The sequence below is a fragment of the Schistocerca gregaria genome, chromosome 5 (assembly GCF_023897955.1).
Source record: "Schistocerca gregaria isolate iqSchGreg1 chromosome 5, iqSchGreg1.2, whole genome shotgun sequence".
NCBI lineage: Eukaryota > Metazoa > Arthropoda > Insecta > Orthoptera > Acrididae > Schistocerca > Schistocerca gregaria.
In genome coordinates, this window is record NC_064924.1 from 61,570,605 (window position 1) to 61,590,751 (window position 20,147).

The following is a 20,147-nucleotide window of genomic DNA, read 5'->3' on the forward strand; positions in this document are numbered from 1 at the left end:
CGAATGGGGACTCCCAGCCAACTATGCCATACGATCATTTCCATTTTTACAGAATTCTGTAATTTTGTTAGTAAAGGAACAATGCTCGCCCGGTTGGCCTTGCGGTCTTACGCACGGCTTTCTGGGTGGGTAGGAGCGACTATTCCGTCATGTATCCTGCCTGGCGGATTTGTATTGAGGTCTGGTGAACCAGTCAGTCTGTGGATGGTTTTTAGGCGGTTTTCCATCTGCCTCAGCGAATGCGGGCTGGTTTCCCTTATTCTGCCTCAGCTACACTATATCGGCGATTGCTGCGCAAACAAGTTCTCCACATACGCGTACATCACCATTACTCTACCACACAAACATAGGACTTGTCTGGTGTGAGACATTCCCTGGAGGGTCCACTGGGGGCCGAACCGCACAGTAACCCTGGGTTCGGTGTGGGGCGGCGGAGGGGTGATGTTGACTGCAGTAGTCATCGTGGGGTTGTGGACCACTGCACCTGTGGTGGGGACGGAGCCTCTCCATCGTTTCTAGGTCCCCGGTTAACATACAATACAAAAGAACAATGCTCATGGCACGTAAATGAATGTAAACGTCTGAAGATGGGATTGAGGCATCTTCAAATGGTAACATGGAAAAAACATGGCTATAAAACAACAGGTTGCAGCTAATTTATTGTAAATACCTTCAGTTTCAACAGTTTCAGTCTATTACATACACAATGGACAGCAATTATTTACTAACATCAACACATGAAAGAACAGAAAAACAAAATATGGTAGTGGGATGAGCAGTCCAAGTCGACAAGTAATTAGGAGTAAGCGATTTTTGGCCACAGGCTGATCATTCGAGTGTTTGAAATTTAGTGTGTTAATATTCACAAACAATGTTAGTAAGTATTGTACATGTCAGGATGGTAGCAAGTGGGCATCCAGATTGTTTTTTCTGCACTTAAAATAAGAAATGCCAGGATTCAGGGAAAAACAGGTTTTATTTCCAAGAACTACCACTAAGGGCTTCAGTATTCATGAAAATCAGCTACAGCTGTGGAGTGAACTGCACATGGCACAGAAAAAGCATTTTGCCCTCAGTAGGAAGGGCTGGTGGACATGTCTAGAGGGTAAGAAAGCTGGAAGAGAAGAAAGCAACTTGCTGTTGTGGCCGTTACCTCACTGACGCTCTTGTGTACCTCACGTGATGGCACCCACTCCTCCCATTGGTGGGTTTGTGGCAGAAAGTCGGTGTCTCTCACTCAGCTATACTGTGGTGGCATAATAGCCAGCCACAAGTACTGCGTAGTAGTTTACGTAACTGCTCACGCCACTGCCTGAGGCTAAGTTAAAATGATATAAGTGGAATACAATATTTTTTTTTTTACTATTTTTAGCCACTACCATTTACATTTCCTTCCCCTTCCCATGAAAGCCGTTTATGGGTCTGTGATTATTACAATGGTTGACTATAACTACTCTTAAAGACCAATTCAAAACACAAAAAGTTTTTCTTTTGATGTACATGGAAGGCAAAGGACATTTAGTGGTTTTTTATTTAAAAAGTTGGTCTTAAATCTACTGGAGAGTTGATTTCTCATTTTAAAAAATTGATTATGAAATATGCAGTATGGGCAGGGGATACAAAGTTCTTTTTTTTACTTTAGAATATCATTATCCATTGGCGCCACTTGAGTCATTCATAAGTGGAAGTCTCTGTTAATGTCTTTGTCTACACACTGTGTGAAGCTGTCAGAGTTGGTGCAGCAGCCAGTAGTTGACCGCATGCATAGAGACAAGGCGGTGGTGGGCACAGTGGTGGTGACCAGCTAGGGTGCAGTTGAACCGAAGTTCATAGTCGCCTGGGTGTCATAATACAGACCCGAAGTCAAAATGGTTAGAGGGCTGGCCAGCCCAATGAGAGAATGTCGAGTACCAGTGACTGCAAGACTCGCCAGCAGACCAAGCGAGATGGCACAATGCTTAGCACACTGGACTCACATTCAGGAGAACAACGGTTCAATCCCACGTCCGGCCATCCTGATTTAGGTTTTCCATGATTTCCCTAAATGGCTTCAGGCAAATGCTGGGATGGTTCCTTTGAAAGGGCACGGCCAACTGCCGTCCATAATCCGATGAGACCGATGACCTCGCTGTTTGGTCTCCTCCACCAAATCAACCCAAACCCCACCCAACTCGGAGGCAGAAATCGCATCAGTGGAGGCTCAAGTGACTGACAATAAACAGGGTATAAACTAACAATAATTGATATATTCGAATGTAGAATGAGCTTGTAAGAGGCTTAATTGGCATTTGAAGAAACCAGGTATCAAACATTTTCATATCAAATAGTTTATTGTTACTCCTGTCATCTAAAGATTACTTTCCCATAAAGTTGTTTTAACAAATTTGCATAAAACTCGAGTACACAGTTATACAAATTATAATGCTCAATAGTTTTATTATCGTTTCATATGCAAAGCATCTAATTTTTCAATTATGTTTTGTGAAATAAGGATATGGCTGGAAATAATGCAGATTGATAAGCTGGTTATGCATAGTCACTTACTCCTCATACTAGGCTCTCAGACACAAAATAAATGGCAGTTCTCGCCCTCATTTGCGTGCAGTGTTACTGAACACCACAATCAATAATTGATATTACTTATATATGTCCTGAGTAGAACTTTGTGATATTTGTATCTTAATGTGCAATTTCTGCTTAGTTTGAAATCTCTATTAGGGATACATTTACTCGGGCAGTATTTCAGTATACTGGCACATTGCATTGTCTCTCTGTTTCATGTAGCGAGGAGTTCCATGAAAATGCATATCATAGTGGGCCCTTGCTAAAATATGGATTTCCATTCATTACTCCTGCTACAGTGACAGATAGGATGGCCAAATCTGCCAGAAAGTGTTAACTGAAATTTCTAATGGGGGCTGGTAGACTTATGTTTACATAAAATTACATCCATAATGGTTCTGCTTCGTCAGTCACACAACAGAGTCAGCTTGCGTGAGAAACTAGAAATATATTCCTTTATCTGCGGAAGTCTATTAGCATTAGCTTGCATGCTATGATTGATATCATAGATTGTGCAGGATGGTTTCAGGTGAGCTCTGAACAGTCTAAGATTGTACTTAGTTTAACTTGCAGAGGGTTGAATTCTCCCTACAACCAATTGCTGTTGAATTGTATCCTCAACAAGAGAGTTTATTTGACAGGGTAAATGATACAGCTTGTGTGCTATTGGTCTAGTGTCTCCCATGGGAGTTTTGTGCTGTATGAGGTCAGTCGAATAACCACACATATTCCTCTAAAACCGGATACAAAAGATTTTGCTCTAATTCAGAAAAATGTTCCAACTTCTCTTTCAGATAATTTCTTATCGAAGATGCTAGTGCGCAAACCTTCCTCACAGGAACTGCTTACATCTTTTCTCATGACACTGTATCTGGTTCTTTGAAACTTCTGTTTCCATAACTTCTTCTCCACTGGTTAGTATTGTGCCACATGGGATTTCTATATCTCATTGACTAAAACTATCAACACACACACGTATTTGAAACCTGTTCCCTTTTACTTCAGGTCTACTTAGACCTCTCTTAACTTGAATTTGCAGTTCGTTGAGGAAGTCGTTCTGCATGAATGGGTCAACCAGAAAAGTCTGATCTTGGTGGTACGCGATCTTTGACTTCAATCCAGAGAACTTCTCCCGTTTCACTGCTAATTGTTATAGGTGTGATAGTTTTCATGCCAATTTATGTGGTTAAGTTGGAGCTTGTGAGGTAGGCCTCCCTTCACAGGTTCCTTGTGAATGAGATGCACGCTCACTGTCCAGACAATGATGTGTATCACTAAACCGAACAGTGTGCTACTATCACAGCCTGATAGCACGTTAGGAAATCGTTCCCCAGGATGATATCAAAATCCCGTCCGCTTTTCTTCACAGCTTCCATATCAAAGACATACTTTTTCCACTCAGTGTGCAGGTCTGTTGTACAAATGCCTGGAGGATTGATCATCTCGTCTCCAAGTCCACTTAAATTGTAGAATGACGGTTTTAGCTCACTCGTGACTATTAGAAACAAAAAGGACACTAATTTGAGCTGTAGTACCCACAAGAATTTTTACAGTCTTCACCTTGAGTTTCTCTTCTATAACTAAATTTGCCACCTGAATGTGCTCTACCCTTTTTATAGAGTTCATATATTTCATTGAGGTTGAGAGTGGATGGCAGAATCTGTCTCATGCTTATTTCTCCATGGAGAGGTAGCCTTGTTTTATTGATTGATACTTTTTTTTCCCTGCCGGCACTTTCCTCTTGGAGGAACTTGGCCACTTACTTTGCAGACAATGATCCTGTCCATGTCCGACAGTATGGCATTTCTTACAACAGAAAACCCAGCAGCAATTGGGTGTGCGGTTGGGCATTCCACATCCCTGGCAGTTCATGTCATTAATAATCACATGTCATTCTTCACTTGCGCACTCCCACTTCCTTGCATAATAGAGCAAGTCTGACTGCTTCATGCAAGGAGGTGGGGGAGGCTACCTTCACCTCGCTCCCTATATGTAGATTGATTCTGTGTATGAGTACATCAATTGCTCTCACTTCAGCTTCTTCAATTAACACTTCATTACATGTATTATCCCTTCCGAGGGTGTATGTGCATCAAGATACTGCCCTAATTCTGTCCGCAAATGCTTCAAAGTCCTTCCCGCTTTTCTGTGTAAGTGTGGACAACTGATCACAGTAATAGCTAACCCCACACTTGTTGTAGAAGTGCTCTGCTAAGCCCTTTGCCAAGAATTCAAAAGTGAGTGCTTCCTGCAACATGTCTACTGATTCAACATAAGTTCGTACATTGCCCAACAGCTGCAGCTTGGTGACATTTAACAAAAATTGGTCTGGCCATGCGCATGTACACCCCGTGTCCCTGACGTTTTGCAAATATGTTGTTACATTTTCGCCTGGCTTTCCAGCAAAGAAGGTACAAAAATTACAACTGGATGTGTACTGGCTATATCTGGTACTAATGTTTCTGTTTCAGCTTTAGGGGCTCTCAAATTGCTCACAGTTGCCGCATTTTTGGCAGCTCCGGTTTCACATTCCTGAGTTCACATTCCCAAGTTATCACTTTAAGCCGTTCCTGTAGCTCTACATTTTCAAGTGACAGGGTGCTTATCTGCTGTTGCAGTAAAGTAATACAAACAGGCTTATTTGGGGATGCAGTTGCAACATCGTGAGCCGATTCTGTCTTCTCTGCCGGTTGACGAGGACGTAAATTGGGCACATTTACAAAACTGGGACTGAGACTGAACAGATGTAAACAAAAGAAAAGGTCTTGCTGTGTTCTAGGCGACGGAAAGATCCCACAGTAGAAGTTCGAGGGAGCTGTTAACTAGCGGAATGCATTGTAGTGACACTTACATCGCACGGAGGTGATTGATGCACAAAGGCGGTGGCGACGTCTGCATCGTGGGGGGTGGGGGCGGGGGGGGCGTGAAGATGGAGGCAGAGAAAGGGGCAGCATTGGGTGCTGTGGTAAGAGAGGCAGCTGATCTATCACAGCACACAGTGGTGGTGCACGATGCAGCGCTGCCCACTGCGACTCTTGTACTGCCTGCTGCCTGTGGGTCGCCCTGGTGTGGGACGCAATGTAGCAGCGCGTGGCCGTATAATATGCGTCTGCCGCAAAAGGTGCGAATGATAGAGGGCCCACGGCAGCAAACCGCTAGGCTTTGCTGTGCTTGCCAGAACATAGGATTGGCAAGAAAATATCAATTCAGATCAAACGGTGAGAAAGATCCCATTCTCGGATACCAGTTTATATGTGTAAGGATGGTATCAGGTGGGCATCCAGAGTGTTTTTCCTACAAGTAAAATGAGAAATGCCAGGGTTCATGGAGGGAATGGACTTTATTTCCATGAACTACCACCAAGGGATACAGTGTTCATCACACTCCCGGACAACTGGGAAAAACCCGGGAACATTTTCATCCAGGAGAAAACAGGGAAAAACCTGGGAATTTTTTAGAATTCTGGGAATTTTTCATTGTTTTAGTCTTCATTTAAATTTTTGTGGTTTTAAATGGTAATAATTGATAAGCAGTAAAATGTGGCAAAGGTTTTAGGATGAAGACTATGGAATACTTCATAACAATAAACAGCTGCCAATGAGTGTGACATCACAACTGTTAACATTACGTTTGTTTGAGCAATTGCCCACGGGCTCACGTGCACAGTTGAGTTGCGTATGGGCAGTACCTTCTCCCAGTTCCGGCTACTTGAAGTCTGGTTGTTGGCTGTATCAGCAGTAGCAACAAGCAGCCAGATGCTACCTGGAAAAAATTTTCTGGTGTGCCCAAGCTGCCAGATTTGCAGATGCATTTAGCAGTCTGGATTGTTGTGGGGAGAGGCGGGGAGGGGGTAGACTCCACATAAGCTGTGTTTACATTTAGTAATCTTGCTGTTTCCTCCTTTCCTTCTCATCCTTCTCACATCAATTGAAACAATATGGATTTCTGTTGTTGAGAGCTGTCAAGTGAATTAAACTAAATTCACATAATTACATATGTTATTAGTTGCAGTTTTCTGATTTCATTGTATTTCCACATTGGCAGTCAGTCGCCTTTGCAGAACAATTGAGGTATTTTTGTCGGTTTGCTAAATAAATGTGGCTTTTATTGATATTTTACTTAGAGGAAGACAATTTATTAAAAACATTTCATTCCACACTGTTGGCTAGTTTCAACTGTTCGCTAAATTTCAAGTGCATATTTTCATCTTTTGGCGCATATGGCATTGTGTCATAATTAAGAACCAAACATGAGGCAATATAGTACTATTACTACAAGAAAATTTGCGTCCTGAAAACTGCACTGAAATCCTTAATATCAGGTTGGAGCCTACTTCATTGTGAATCTGGAACATATGAATGTGCCTTTTTAGCCGAATTATGCATTTTAGTATGGTTTGCAAAATTCTGATGCTCTTGGAATATCTTATTTCTTTTATGACGTCACGTAAGATCTTCTGATACTGTTCATGTACAAACATATGGGCTTCTTACTTCATCGTAGCTGCCCACCCCCAGTAACGCCTGTTTTCTGATGCTCTCCAGCAACTGCTGAAACAAAGCTATTTTTAACAGGTCACATGAAAATATTGCGAATGGTGCTTTGAAAAGCTGTAGTTTCAAACTTAATTTCCTGTTACATGAGATGAATTATGTTACGTGTGCAAATGTGTAGTGAATTTCTTAAATCGGAGAACATTTGTCTCTCATTTAAAACTTAACACATTGAGGATTAGCCACTTAGAAGAATTTCGAGCCCAGAAGACCAGACATTAATGTCATTATTTAAGGTTTTACTGGCACATTTAAAGTGTAACACATTTAAAGTGTAACACATGTAAAAAAAGACCAGTATTATATGTGAAAATTAAACTTTTCTTGTTGCTCCACTATGTACATTAATTTAAACCATTAACTTTTCCTATATGTGTGTCCACACAACTTAACAATGATGTTGCTATTTGCTGGCTACGTCACGTGTCCTGTGCTCTGAATATCTGCTGTCATTGGCTGGTGAGATCACTTGACATGAACTATGATGGGCTTACAAAGGCTCATTTCAATCTTGGTTTCAATGCTTCAGAAACTAATGTGCTGTTTGGAATGTATAGTTTCATAATAAAAATACAAAAATATTCAGTGTATCATAATATAAAAATATGCGGCATAAATGTTGCTTCACATCACAGATCTATCCAAAGCCTTTTTTGCCGAGTTTTTTCGTTCTCTGAAGTTCCACGCTGGTGTATAAAATCAAAGGATTGGTATTTTTACAGCTCCAAGGGAAAGTATACTGTCACTTATCTTGGAAAAAGTGTATTTTTCACTTCGGATGAAGTTTCTTTTCATGTGGAAAAAAGTGTTTTTTTAACCAGGAAATCTGGAAAAAATCCGGGATTTTTTTCCTTATCTGCATATACACCCTGGTTGATGAAAACTGGCTATGGCTATGGAGTGAACCGCACATGGTACAGAAAGAGCATTTTGACCTCAATAGAAAGGACTGGCGGACACATGCAGAGCTACTTCATTGACCCTCTTCACATGAAGCTACCCAGTCCTCCCATTGGTGGGTTTGTGGCAGAAAGTTGGCGTCTCTCACTCAGCAATATGGTGGTGTCCCTAGCTCAGTGTAAAAGTGTTGTAGCCAAGTACTGTGGAGTAGTTTATGTAACAGCTCATGCCACTACCTGTGGCTAAGTTAAAATGATGGATGTGGAATACAATAACATTTTTTACCATCTTGAGCCGTTACCATGTACAAGTAAATATTTGTCCAAATATACTTTTGATAACTCATCACATAGACATGTGCTGGTCCTCTAACAGTCAATACATTAAGCCATCCTTTCTTTATTCATTTTAAAATGTTTAAAACTTGAAATTGGTTGAACTTATCATACATCAACTGTATTGTATAGGAGTTGAAGGGAGAAATGCAAACTCCCAGTGGTCTGCATCATGAGTTACAAACCTGAGGTGTACTGAGCATTGGCTGAAATGAAATACCCAAAAATGCATACTGGGTGGAGTGCAACGAAAGTCCTACACTTGCTATCACATGAATTTCTTACACGTGCTAGACTGAAACCAATCAAATAACCAGATATGGCCCATGGGCTGCCGGTTACCCACCCTTGCAATAAAAGGACTCGAATTTTCTTTGTCTGCTGGAAGGATAAAAAATGGCTCAAATGGCTCTGAGCACTGTGGGACTTAACAGCTGAGGTCATCAGTCCCCTAGAACTTGGAACTACTTAAACCTAACTAACCCTAACAACATCATACACATCCATGCCCGAGGCAGGACTCAAACGTGCGACCATAGCGGTCACGCGGTTCCAGACTGAAGCGCCTAGAACCACTCGGCCACCACTGTCGGTGCCAGAAGGATAACTGTCTCTGGATCTTCTCAGAGCCATTTAAATGCTTTCCTCTCCTCCTTGGAGATATTTGGCTTCAGTGGAGCAGCCCAGTGAACGGTCTGATTCACACCATATTTTTTCCACTGCTCCCATGAAGGAGTGAAAGCAACCCATTTCGCCTCGCTGATAAAATCTGCCATTGGTGCTGTCATAAGCATCAGTTCAAAATTGAGTCACTTTACAGGAAGAGATAATCTGCTGTTTTCTCTGCACTACTGTTTATGGTTGTTTGAGGTTCTTTGCTTGTTGGTTTAGCACAGGATATTCATTATGCCCCCACCACCTTGCCAGTGACATGTGACCGACAGAAAGTGGGAGGGGTTATAAAGAAAGCACCAAGCCATAAGTCATCAGGACTGCCATCCAGTTTAATACCCGAGAATAGTTCAATGTGTGTGAGTGATGTTGACATTGGTAATGATGTTGCCCATTCCCCCCCCCCTCTCCCTCCCCCCCCCTCTCTCTCTCTACTTCTACTTGGATTTTATTTGTGTGAATCCTGTTGTGTATTGCATTTTAACTATAATCACCTGATGATCTTTGTGTTCTTAATTTTTCATATAGTGTAGTCATAATGTTTATTTGCAGAATGGTTTCCAACATCAGTCCCAACAGCTAGGGTGGTGCTACAGTATAATTTAGCAGTTGCTTTTGCGATTCGTGGAGAACTGGACAAAGCTGGTGAAACACTAAAACAGGTACATTTGTATAAGTGAACAGTTTCAAATTACTTTGCATTACATAACTTTCCAGTTATTATGAATATCTTTCTAGGTCTGGATGTCAAAGAGCCCATCCTGTGATGTTCCTATACATGCTATAATGCTTGCACTCTACATAGAATTGCAATTAGGTAAGTGAGTTTTCAAAAGGTTTAAAAAGCTAAACATGTATCCCAAATTACATTAAAGTTATCAGAAACATTGTAAACATCAGTACTGCAGTTGCCAGTTCAAAGTAGTCAGAAAGTTTCCATTAGTAAACTTTCCTTACTCTTTAGAAAAAAAGCACGTGAAGGGAAAGATGTAGAATGTATGTGGAAATAATAAAGAAACAACAAGGAATGGCAGGCCACATTTCATAGATTACACAAGAATTTTTGGTTGAAAGAAAACAAGAAAATAAATTATAGACAATATTTGCACTTGTAATGTTTTAGTGCTAAAGAAAGGGCAGTTGGAGAAGTCATAACACAGAGAGGTGAGGGAGAATTTCGCAGAAGAGACAGTGATCATTGTTTTAAAAAATACCTATATAAAGTTCAGATACTTAGAGAAATAAAAATGAAATAGTGAAAAACGATTTACTTACAAAAATGAAATAAAATGGGTAGGTATTTTGAAAGTCTCAGAGAAAAATAATTTTTGAAACCATGGGTTTCCTTTTGAAGAACCTAAGGAGAAAGATAAGTTAAATTAATATACAGTATTCTAAATTCTAGACGTCAATGAAGACCTTGAAGGGAGAAAGTCAATCATAATAAAAAGACATAGTATATAAAAAGGAAAATTCATTTGCAAAAATTGTAAAGTCAGGAAGAGACATAGTGGCTGGCCTGTGCTGACTTTCAAGAAGTGACATTCCGCGCGCGCGCCCACACACACACACACACACACACACACACACACACAGTTTTAAATGTATTTCTCTACAGTACTGAAATTTTGCCTCTTGATGGTAAGAACTGCCCAGCCATCCTCTCTGCTTCTAAACAAAAATACAAAAAATGTACAGTGAGATAAAATATGTCCTGCCCAGAATAATGTACAATAATCGAAAATAAGATAGGAAAAATAGCAAAAATAAGTCATAATCTAAAATAAAAGAGGAAATTTAGTTGAGTGGTGAGAGTAGCAGAGGAGAGGGTGGAGGCAAAGATTAGGACCAAAGAACACAATAATTTTGTGATTTCATGGAGTATTGCAGCAAGGAGATGACTGAGGAAATTTGCAGTTTCAGTAATAGAAACAGCAACACTGTGACTCATTAACCTGAGCGTGGGAGCACTGTATCAATAAGGTTTCCCTTTGCTATTGCGGAACACAAATATCTAAATTTTGCATAGATAAAAAAATCTGCTCGCTGAGCAGTGACAGGACTAAATACATGTAAAGGACATGGAAATTCCCAAGTCAGTGGATGTAAAGTGAAGGAATAGGGATGAAAGAAAAAGATTACTGAGTTTTAGGAAATGGGAAGGGTTTTGGAAAGCCTGCCTGGATCCTGGGCCAGGGATGACTTTCCAGATGGTATGAGAAGGAAATACTGATTGTTGCTGCCTGCTTCGATAGCTTGAGAGCTTAAAGGTTGAAAATAAGGTAATAAGCAAGATGGAGATTTTTGAAAATAACATCATGCAAGAGTCAATGAAAAGTGAAGTGTTAATTGGTTGGTTTTTGGATTATGGTTACATTCCATCTACAGTTTATCACTCTGATGTGTGTACATCAATTTTACTTTTTAAATGATTTCTGGTCACTGTTGTCAAAGTTAATTACTTTTATGAGCCTGCTATGCAGCTCCATAGAGCCATGCCATTGGTCTTTTTCACCTTTCTGTAATGTGTGGGTGCTGGAAGAGAGTTCTAATCTGTCCATACTACTAAATGATGTAAACAGTTTTGTATCAACTCTTCTGTATTTTATGTGTGATGTTTTCTTGTACAGCTTCAGCTGCAGTAATGTATGAACAGATTTATCTTACTTCATAGCTCATGGCAGATTTCAATATATAAGTGTATTTCTTTGACATTTCCAGTCAAATCAGTGACGGTTCTTATGATGATTCTTCAGTTGTTTCTTCTTCCTTTACATTCTTGTGCGTACCCCTTAGCTCCTTGGCCTCCTAGACAGCACCAAGTCGTAATGCACAAAGAATAAGTGCTCTGCCAAAGCAGGTGGATAGGTTTATTTCCTGTCATGCCTTGCTGATGTCCAGAGCTGACAGGACTGCATGTACATAAAACAAGAGCATGCACAAGGGGCTGTTGTACACTTAAGAACTACCTAAATCAAATTTTCAGTTCTTATGAACATCTTTCATGAGTCTAAGAGGATAAAAGTGGAACACGTTATTCCAAAGAATCCCATGTTACACTACTGGTACCGCCACTTATACGAAAGAGGTCATATAACTCAGCTAATTGCATAATAACAAAACATTAATAAAAACTTAGTCTTTAAATGACTAGGTTTCTCTCTTATTCAATTGTCCATATTATTTTCAGCACTTAAAGTCCCTTAAGACAAAATACAATTTTTATTATTTCAGAATCAATCTCCATCAGCTAATTCAAATTGCTTAGACAAAGGTTTGAGCAATAAGCAGCACACTTCATCCAGAATATAAGATTTTTTTGTTTGCCATTTGTTACTCTCATTGCATGATATTTTCCATGTACATTGTTTCACTTTTTGTAAAAAAGAATATGACAAATAATGGGGATTGCTTATCCAGACTATATCATATGTACTCACATGTAAATTTATATTAAAAATGAAGAAATTCCTCCAGCTGTATTTAAGGTGTCGATTTTATTTTGGCAACTAGTTTCAACATTGTAACATCATCTTCTTCAGGCCTATATACTTGTTGACATCAACTGCGTGCGGCTGATACTAGAAGTCAGTGATGAGATATGGACGTGCTCTGTGTGGTAGGTGGTTAGTTGAGTTACTAACCCCCTTCCACACAGAGCACTTCCATATCTCACCACTGACTTCTAGTACCAGCCGCACGCAGTTGACGTCAACAAGTGTATGGGCCTGAAGATGATGTTGTTACAACATTGAAACTAGATGCCAAAATAAAATTTACACCTTAAATACAGCTGGAGGAATTTCTTCATTTTTAATATAAATTTATACCAGCTGACTCCCCACTGTCCTCCATTTCAATTATGGATGTACAAAGACCATATGTAACGGTCCTTTTTATGATTTTACATAATTAATCATAAGTATAATTTCATGTTTATTATAAGGAATTACATGCTGACTTTTCAAACAACAACCCTTTATATAATTTCAAAACTCAGATTTGTGATAAGTCAGCATGTGTGAAAATATGAATATAAAGAATCATCAGTGACCAGGTATGTCTGTTTCAATTTCACTGTTTTGTAGAACACATTGACAAAGTGACTGTTACTACACTGCTTCCTATCCCTGTAATATCTGTTCTTACACCTTATCCTATGGGCAGATACTGTGTAAAAACCTTTCTATCTCTTCGATGTGAGTGTCCCACTCCTCATGCTTCTACATAAAAGAAAGAGTAAAGGTCATTCCTTGTATGGATGCACCTGACATTGATGTAGGTCATCTCTTCCATGGGTCTGCCTTTCCTTTACCCTCCTCCAGATTCATCTTACAGTTCAGGTCATTCCTTCTGTGGATTCACTTAACCAAGATTTTGATCATTCCTTCCATGGTCCCACCCACCCCTTTTCTTCTTCTTCTTCTTCCACTCATTTCAATGATGAAGTTTCTCTGTAGCATATTGACTCTGACCACTTATTCCAAACGTGTTTCCTGACTGCTTTTTCTGCAGTCTTTTTACCTGCACTTCTTCCAAAACCATAACTTTCCCATAATACATCACCTAATAATAGTCATTCTTACATGTTATTCTTCCTACTTCATCATTACCACTTCTGCATGTGTTCTCCACCTTCCACTAAACATTTTATGTGACTATCTGGGACCCAATGTATCAAGCTTACTTTTTCGTCCTTTCAGGCAAGTACTTGCTATATATTAAAGGGTAGCCTCTCAAATTGTGTTCAGAATAACTCGAAGTTTGTTCTTGCACTATATTTACTCTTCTCATCGGTGATTATGTGATAAGACACCTCTACTTAATATTTTATCAATTTCTATTAATAACTATAGCCTTTTTATTGCATTTATTCAAATCATTTATATACTAGCCCTTTCTCTTCACACATAAATTGAGTCTCCTATATTAATTCTGCTCCTCATCTGTTAGCCAGTTCATTAGTGTCCTTCCTCCAGATATTATTACATGTTGATATATGGCTTTCAGACAGATTTCTCTCTGGACTGCTACTTTACTTTTGTTCATATTTTAGTCTATCACACCAACCTTCACTTAGGGAATGGTTTCCATTCCTGTGCTTTCCCCTGTTTTTATGATGTATGTGCGTTTTGTCATCGCATATGTGTTAATGCACTGTGCTATCCTACATTAGTAAGTTGTAATTACCACAATGTTGCCTATAGAAAAGAAGGATTTCAGTGATGTCTTGAACAGAATGGCCTGCTCTATACCAACCAGCATGGGTAACCAAAATTTTGATCATGCAATACCCAACTCGCACTTTTCTCAAATGACATACTGAAAGATTTGGATCATGGCAGTAGATAGATACATTATTCGTTAATTTCCAAAAAGCATTTGATTCAGAGTCACATCAGTACTTATTATCGAAAGTTCAATCATATAGGGTATCAAGTGAAATTTGTGCCTGAGTAGACCAACACAGCATGTTATTTTGGATGGAGAGTCATTGTCAGATGTAGAAGTAACTTAGGATGTGCCTCAGGAAAGTGTGTTGGGACCCTTGCTGTTCGTGTTGTATATTAATGACTTTGTGGACATTATTAAGTGTGACCTGTGGGTTTTTGCAGATGATGCAGTTATCTGTAATGAATTACTGTCCGAAAGTAGTCTTCATCAGATTTCAAGGTGGTGCAAAAATTGACATCTTGCTTTAAATACTCAGAAATGTGAAATTATGCACTTCACAAAATGAAAAAATATAAATATAGTATCCTATGACTGTAATATCATTGTGTCACAGTTGGAATAGGCCAACTCATATAAATATCTGTGTGTAACACTTTGTAGGGATGCAAATGGAATGATTGCATAGTTTCAGTTGTGGGTACAGCAGGTGATAGACTTCACTTTATTGGTAGAATACTGGAGAAGTGCAATTGGTCTGCAGAGAAGATTGCTTACAAATCACTCGTACGACCCATTCAAGAATGCTGCTCAAGTGTGTGGGACCCATACCAAATACTACTAACAGATGATATTGAATGTGTACAGAGAAGTACAGCATGAATGGCCTCAGGTACGTTTGACCTGTCTGAGAGTGCTGAAGAAACTGAACTGGCAGATTCTTGAAGACAGACATAAACTATCTCAAGAACATCTACTAACAAAATTTCAAGATGTGCTTTAAATGACAACTGTAGGGATACACTACAACCTCATCCTTATTGTTCACATAGGAAGCAAGAGGAGAAGATTTGATCAATTGAAGCACACTCAAAAGGTATTCAAACAATAATTCTTCCCACACTCAGTATGTGAGTGGATCTGGCAGAAACCCAAATAACAGAATGGGATGCACCCTTTGTAATGCACTTCACAGTAATTTGCAGAGTATAAACGTATGTGTATGTGTAGTAGACAAAATCCCATAGCAACTCTCACCCCAAGATCTCTTCCTAGTGGCTTTTTCACTGAGATGCTGGAGGATGAAATGTGGTTGGCATATCCTACAGAACTGACTTGTCTCAGCTTTGCCCATACAGGACCCAAAAACTGATTCTAAAATACCCCTATTGTAATCATGATAGTATGGAGTAACAACACATCCATTACTCATGGAACAGTCATCATTATAAGCAAGTCAGTTTATTGTCACTACCTACACAAGCTGCTACTGGCCTGTGGTATGTAATCTCCCATGCAAAAGTCATACAAACCCAGCCATAATACGTCATAGTATAGGAAAAAAGAAATTCTACTTACCCTCTTATAGATTATGTGGCACCTATATGTCAATTCTGCATTGTCATATATCACAACTATGTTTTTTATATTATCATATACATTTATTATATCTATGAGGGTACTATTGTGTGTCTCTTTGTAATAGGACAGTGATCATTTCTATGTCATTCTTGGACTAAATGTATGGTATTATAGTGGAAAATATACAGGGGGAACACAAAGTCTTGCCCTGATTATAACAATTTATTACAGCATAACCATTTGACACAATAATTTACATTTGATGCCATTACACAGGTTAGTGTTACTAGTTTTTTTTCTTTTTTTCGAGACCATTTATGTTAGTAAACTTCAACGTGTGCTCCCTTGGTAACTCAGAGAATGTTGAGGCGGTATTCCAGTTCAAGCTAGCTGTTTCGTAACATGTATTCTGTCACAGTACCCACAGCAGCTTGTATCGTAGTCTTTAGTTTGTCGACATTAGCAACTGGTGTGACAAAGACTCTGTCCTTAATATAGCCTCAGAAATGCCTGGAGAGCGGGGTGGCCTGTGTGTTTGGACTATTCCTTCCAATCCACCAATCCGGAAATGTTTGACCCAGGAAATCATGCACTATCAAAGCCCAGGGCTTTTTTCTGGGGCTATATCAAGCACAGCGTCTTCATCACACCAGTTACTGACGTCAATGAACTGAAGGCTAGGATGCAAGCTGCTGGGGGTACTGTGACAGAACACATGTTACAAAACACCTGGCAGGAACTGGAATACCACCTCGACATTCTCTGACCTACCAAGGGAGCACAGATTGAGATTTGCTAACGTGGGTGGTCTTTCAAAAAAACTAGTAACGTTATCTATATAATGGCATCAAATGTAACTTATTATGTCAAACGGTTATTATGTTATAAATTTTTATAATCAGGGCAAGACTTTGTGCTCACCCTGTATTCAATTTAAAGGTCACAAGATAGTAAGAGTAGAAGAAACTGCTCCAGGGACAATGAAATATGAATTTTGAAGCAGCTAATTCTGAACTAGGTAGTCATCAGTCCACCTAATCTGCAAAGGTGGCAGATTCTCGTGAGGGCTTAAATTTATTTAACATATTAATGTTGTGTAACCCCTTCTCTTGACCAGTGTTCAGATCTACTGAGTATACTGTTCTTGGGTGAAGTATGCCCAGTGCCTTGAAGAATCCCTATAGAATTGAAAAATATGCTTGTTTCCTAATTTAAATTGTGATATTACATTGTAATCAATACACTCTAAAGATTACACAGTGCTCATGCATTATGCTCACAGCTCCAGAAATTGTCTTTAATTTGCTTAATCTAACAGTTGGCTTTTAAAAACGGAAAGCACTGCTTACTTTATTCATCACTTAGTTTAAAAAACCCTCCTTAAGATTGAACCAGTCATTAAACAAATAAGTAACAAAGCTGTAGACCCTCAGGTAAGTAGTAAAATTAACCAGTAAGGTACTAAAGAGACATACACAACTAAAAATAATTGTACACTCTTAGTAAATATATAAAATTCACATTGACTTGTGCCAAATCATGTGAGATACATCGCATCACTAATGATCAATGATGTCCTCTATATTAATTACTACAACCTTCTTCCACGATGAGAGAACAGATACAAAATTATGTTTTTCTTCCGCCTGATGGATTAATCAGTACACATATTATTAGCAAATATCATCCTTATTGTGCATGGTATTTGCTAATAATACATGTACTGATTAATCCATCAGATGGAAGTAAAGACATAAATTGTATCTGCTGTTTCAACACACAGTAAAAGATGACAACCTAACTTACATAACATGGATTCATAATTTAACATTCCTTTCATACATGCATCCATATTCATATGTTTACTACAATCAAGTTTAAAATCAATGTATATTTTAGTACCTCCCATAATTGTCAAATGTCCTTCAAACACACTGCCTTCAATGCTTAAATCTCTTTCTGAATAATTGTTACACATTGAATATTTCTTCAGTTTTATCAAAAAATAATCTCATTTCTTCTTGATTAATCAAATCAATTCAGACAACACTACTGCATGTACCTGCGTATACCTTCTCAGTTATTGACATGGGTTGCGCTGGGCAACATCTATCTTCTTTTATTATTTTCTTCAGAATTGTTGGAAAAACCACAAATGCTGTCCTTTTTAAATCACTAATTCACATCCTCCAATAGGGAGCTAAAATGAAGTGTTACTTGGCAGGTTTTTGGACTGTGATTACACTCCATATATGATTTGTCATCCTTGTAGTCGTATGTCAACTTTAATTCATAAATATTTTCTGGTCATCATTCTTCAAGTTAATTGCTTTCCTGGTTCTGCTATGCAGTGCCTTGGATCCACACTGTTGGGCTTCTTCACCTCGTTGCAATGTACAGATGCTGGAAGAGAGCTCCAGTCTGTTGAATTGACTAAATAACATAAACATTTGTGACATTAGCAGTCAAATCAATAACAGTTCTTATAACAGCTCCTCACCTGTTTTTTGTTCTTTTACATTCCTGCATGTGCCCCTCTGCTCCTTGACCTCCAAGGCACCGCCAAGCCACAATTCCCAAAGAACAAGTGCTCCACCACAACAGTTGGAGAGGTTTATTCACCATCGCACCTTGCCAATGTCCAAAGCTGATGTGATGTATGCTTCATCTGCTCATACATAAAACAAATGCACCCACAATGGGACATTCTACATGTAACAATTGCCTAAAGTTCTTTTTCAGTTCTCATGAACATCTTTCATTGACCTAAAATGATAAAAGTGGACCGTGGTATTTCAAAAAATCCAATGTTACACCAGAAAAGGTAAGTGCATTATAATGGCAGACAGGTTGGGGGGGGGGGGGGGCGGGGAGGGGGAGGGTGGTGAAAGAAACAGGTCAGAAAATAAAAGGCATAGAAAGATGAAAGGGGCATAAAGAATTGGAATAGATACTGAAGAGAAATGCTGAGACCATAGAAATTAACATAAATTAGGCCAAGCAGTTGGCGAGAGCTAAAACATGTTTTAATGGCATCAAGGTTGCAACTATCATGTTGTAAAGCTTGGTGCATAACAGACATTGTGTGTTGCGAGTATTTGCCCATTCATCCTAAATGAGACGTTCAATAAGTTGATGGTAGTCATACCAATATAGAAAGCCGAACAGTGTTTACATAACAATTGGTTCACAATGTGTGTCATTTCATAGGTGGCCATCTCTTTGATAGTATGTGCTTTGCCAGTTACAGGGTTGGTGTAGATGATGGCAGAATGGTGCATCAAACAAGTCTTACAGTAGTGACGGTCACAGGGACTGGAGCTGTTGGGGAGGGCAAAAGGAGCCTAGGGTCTGGCTTGGATATTGCAGAGAATTGGGGGGGGGGGGGGGGGGGGGTGATGAAAAATTATTTAGGTGTGGTGGGCAAAATGTCCGAATGTCCAACAGAATGGGCCTAATTTTAGGAAGTCATAGCCTTGTTGAAATAGCTGAGTAATACACTCAAGACAAGGACAGTACTGAGTTACTAGAGGTGTACATCTAAGTGGTTTTATTATTATTATTATTATTATTATAGAGATGTGCAGTACCAGGATTGGAGGTAATGGCCTGGGAAATGGCTTTTCAACTAGGCTGGCAGAGTGGGCTGACATGAGAGTGGTGGTGTATTGCTGTAAATAGTCTGCATGTGGTCAAATGGCCTGTCTGTTGCTGGATATTACCTCAGCCACCTTATTCCAGACTTGTGATGTCTTCCTGCTCACCTTAATCAACTTTATACTTATAAACATAAAACTGAAGAAACTGCAAAAAGGTGGGAATTTAAGGAGATGGGACCTGGATAAATTGAAAGAACCAGAGGTTGTAGAGTTTCAGGGAGAGCATTGGGGAACGATTGACAAGAATGGGGGAAAGAAATACAGTAGAAGAAGCATGGGTAGCTTTGAGAGATGAAATAGTGAAAGCAGCAGAGGATCAAGTAGGTAAAAAGACAAGGACTAATAGAAATACTTGGGTAACAGAAGAGATATTGAATTTAATTGATGAAAGGAGAAAATATAAAAATGCAGTGAATGAACCAGGCAAAAAAGAATACAAACGTCTCAAAAATGAGATCGACAGAAAGTGCAAAGTGGCTAAGCAGGGTTGGCTAGAGGACAAATGTAAGGATATAGAAGCATGTATCACTAGGGGTAAGATAGATACTGCCTACAGGAAAATTAAAGAGACTTTTGGAGAAAAAATAATCACTTGCATGAATATCAAGAGCTCAGATGGAACCCCAGTTCTAAGCAAAGAAGGGAAAGCAGAAAGGTGGAAGGAGTGTATAGAGGGTCTATACAAGGACGATGTTTTTGAGGACAATATTATG

At 39.3% G+C, this 20,147-nt stretch overlaps 1 protein-coding gene across 1 annotated transcript in view; it reads left to right on the top strand.

The window, feature by feature from the left end:
* LOC126272662 (CCR4-NOT transcription complex subunit 10-B) overlaps nt 1-20,147 on the top strand; it is a 144,044-nt gene that overhangs the window by 110,209 nt on the left and 13,688 nt on the right. Inside the window, exons 11-12 of the mRNA XM_049975675.1 lie at nt 9,575-9,684; nt 9,761-9,839. Coding sequence (XP_049831632.1) covers nt 9,575-9,684; nt 9,761-9,839 — 189 coding nt within the window. The remainder of the gene's footprint in view (nt 1-9,574; nt 9,685-9,760; nt 9,840-20,147) is intronic.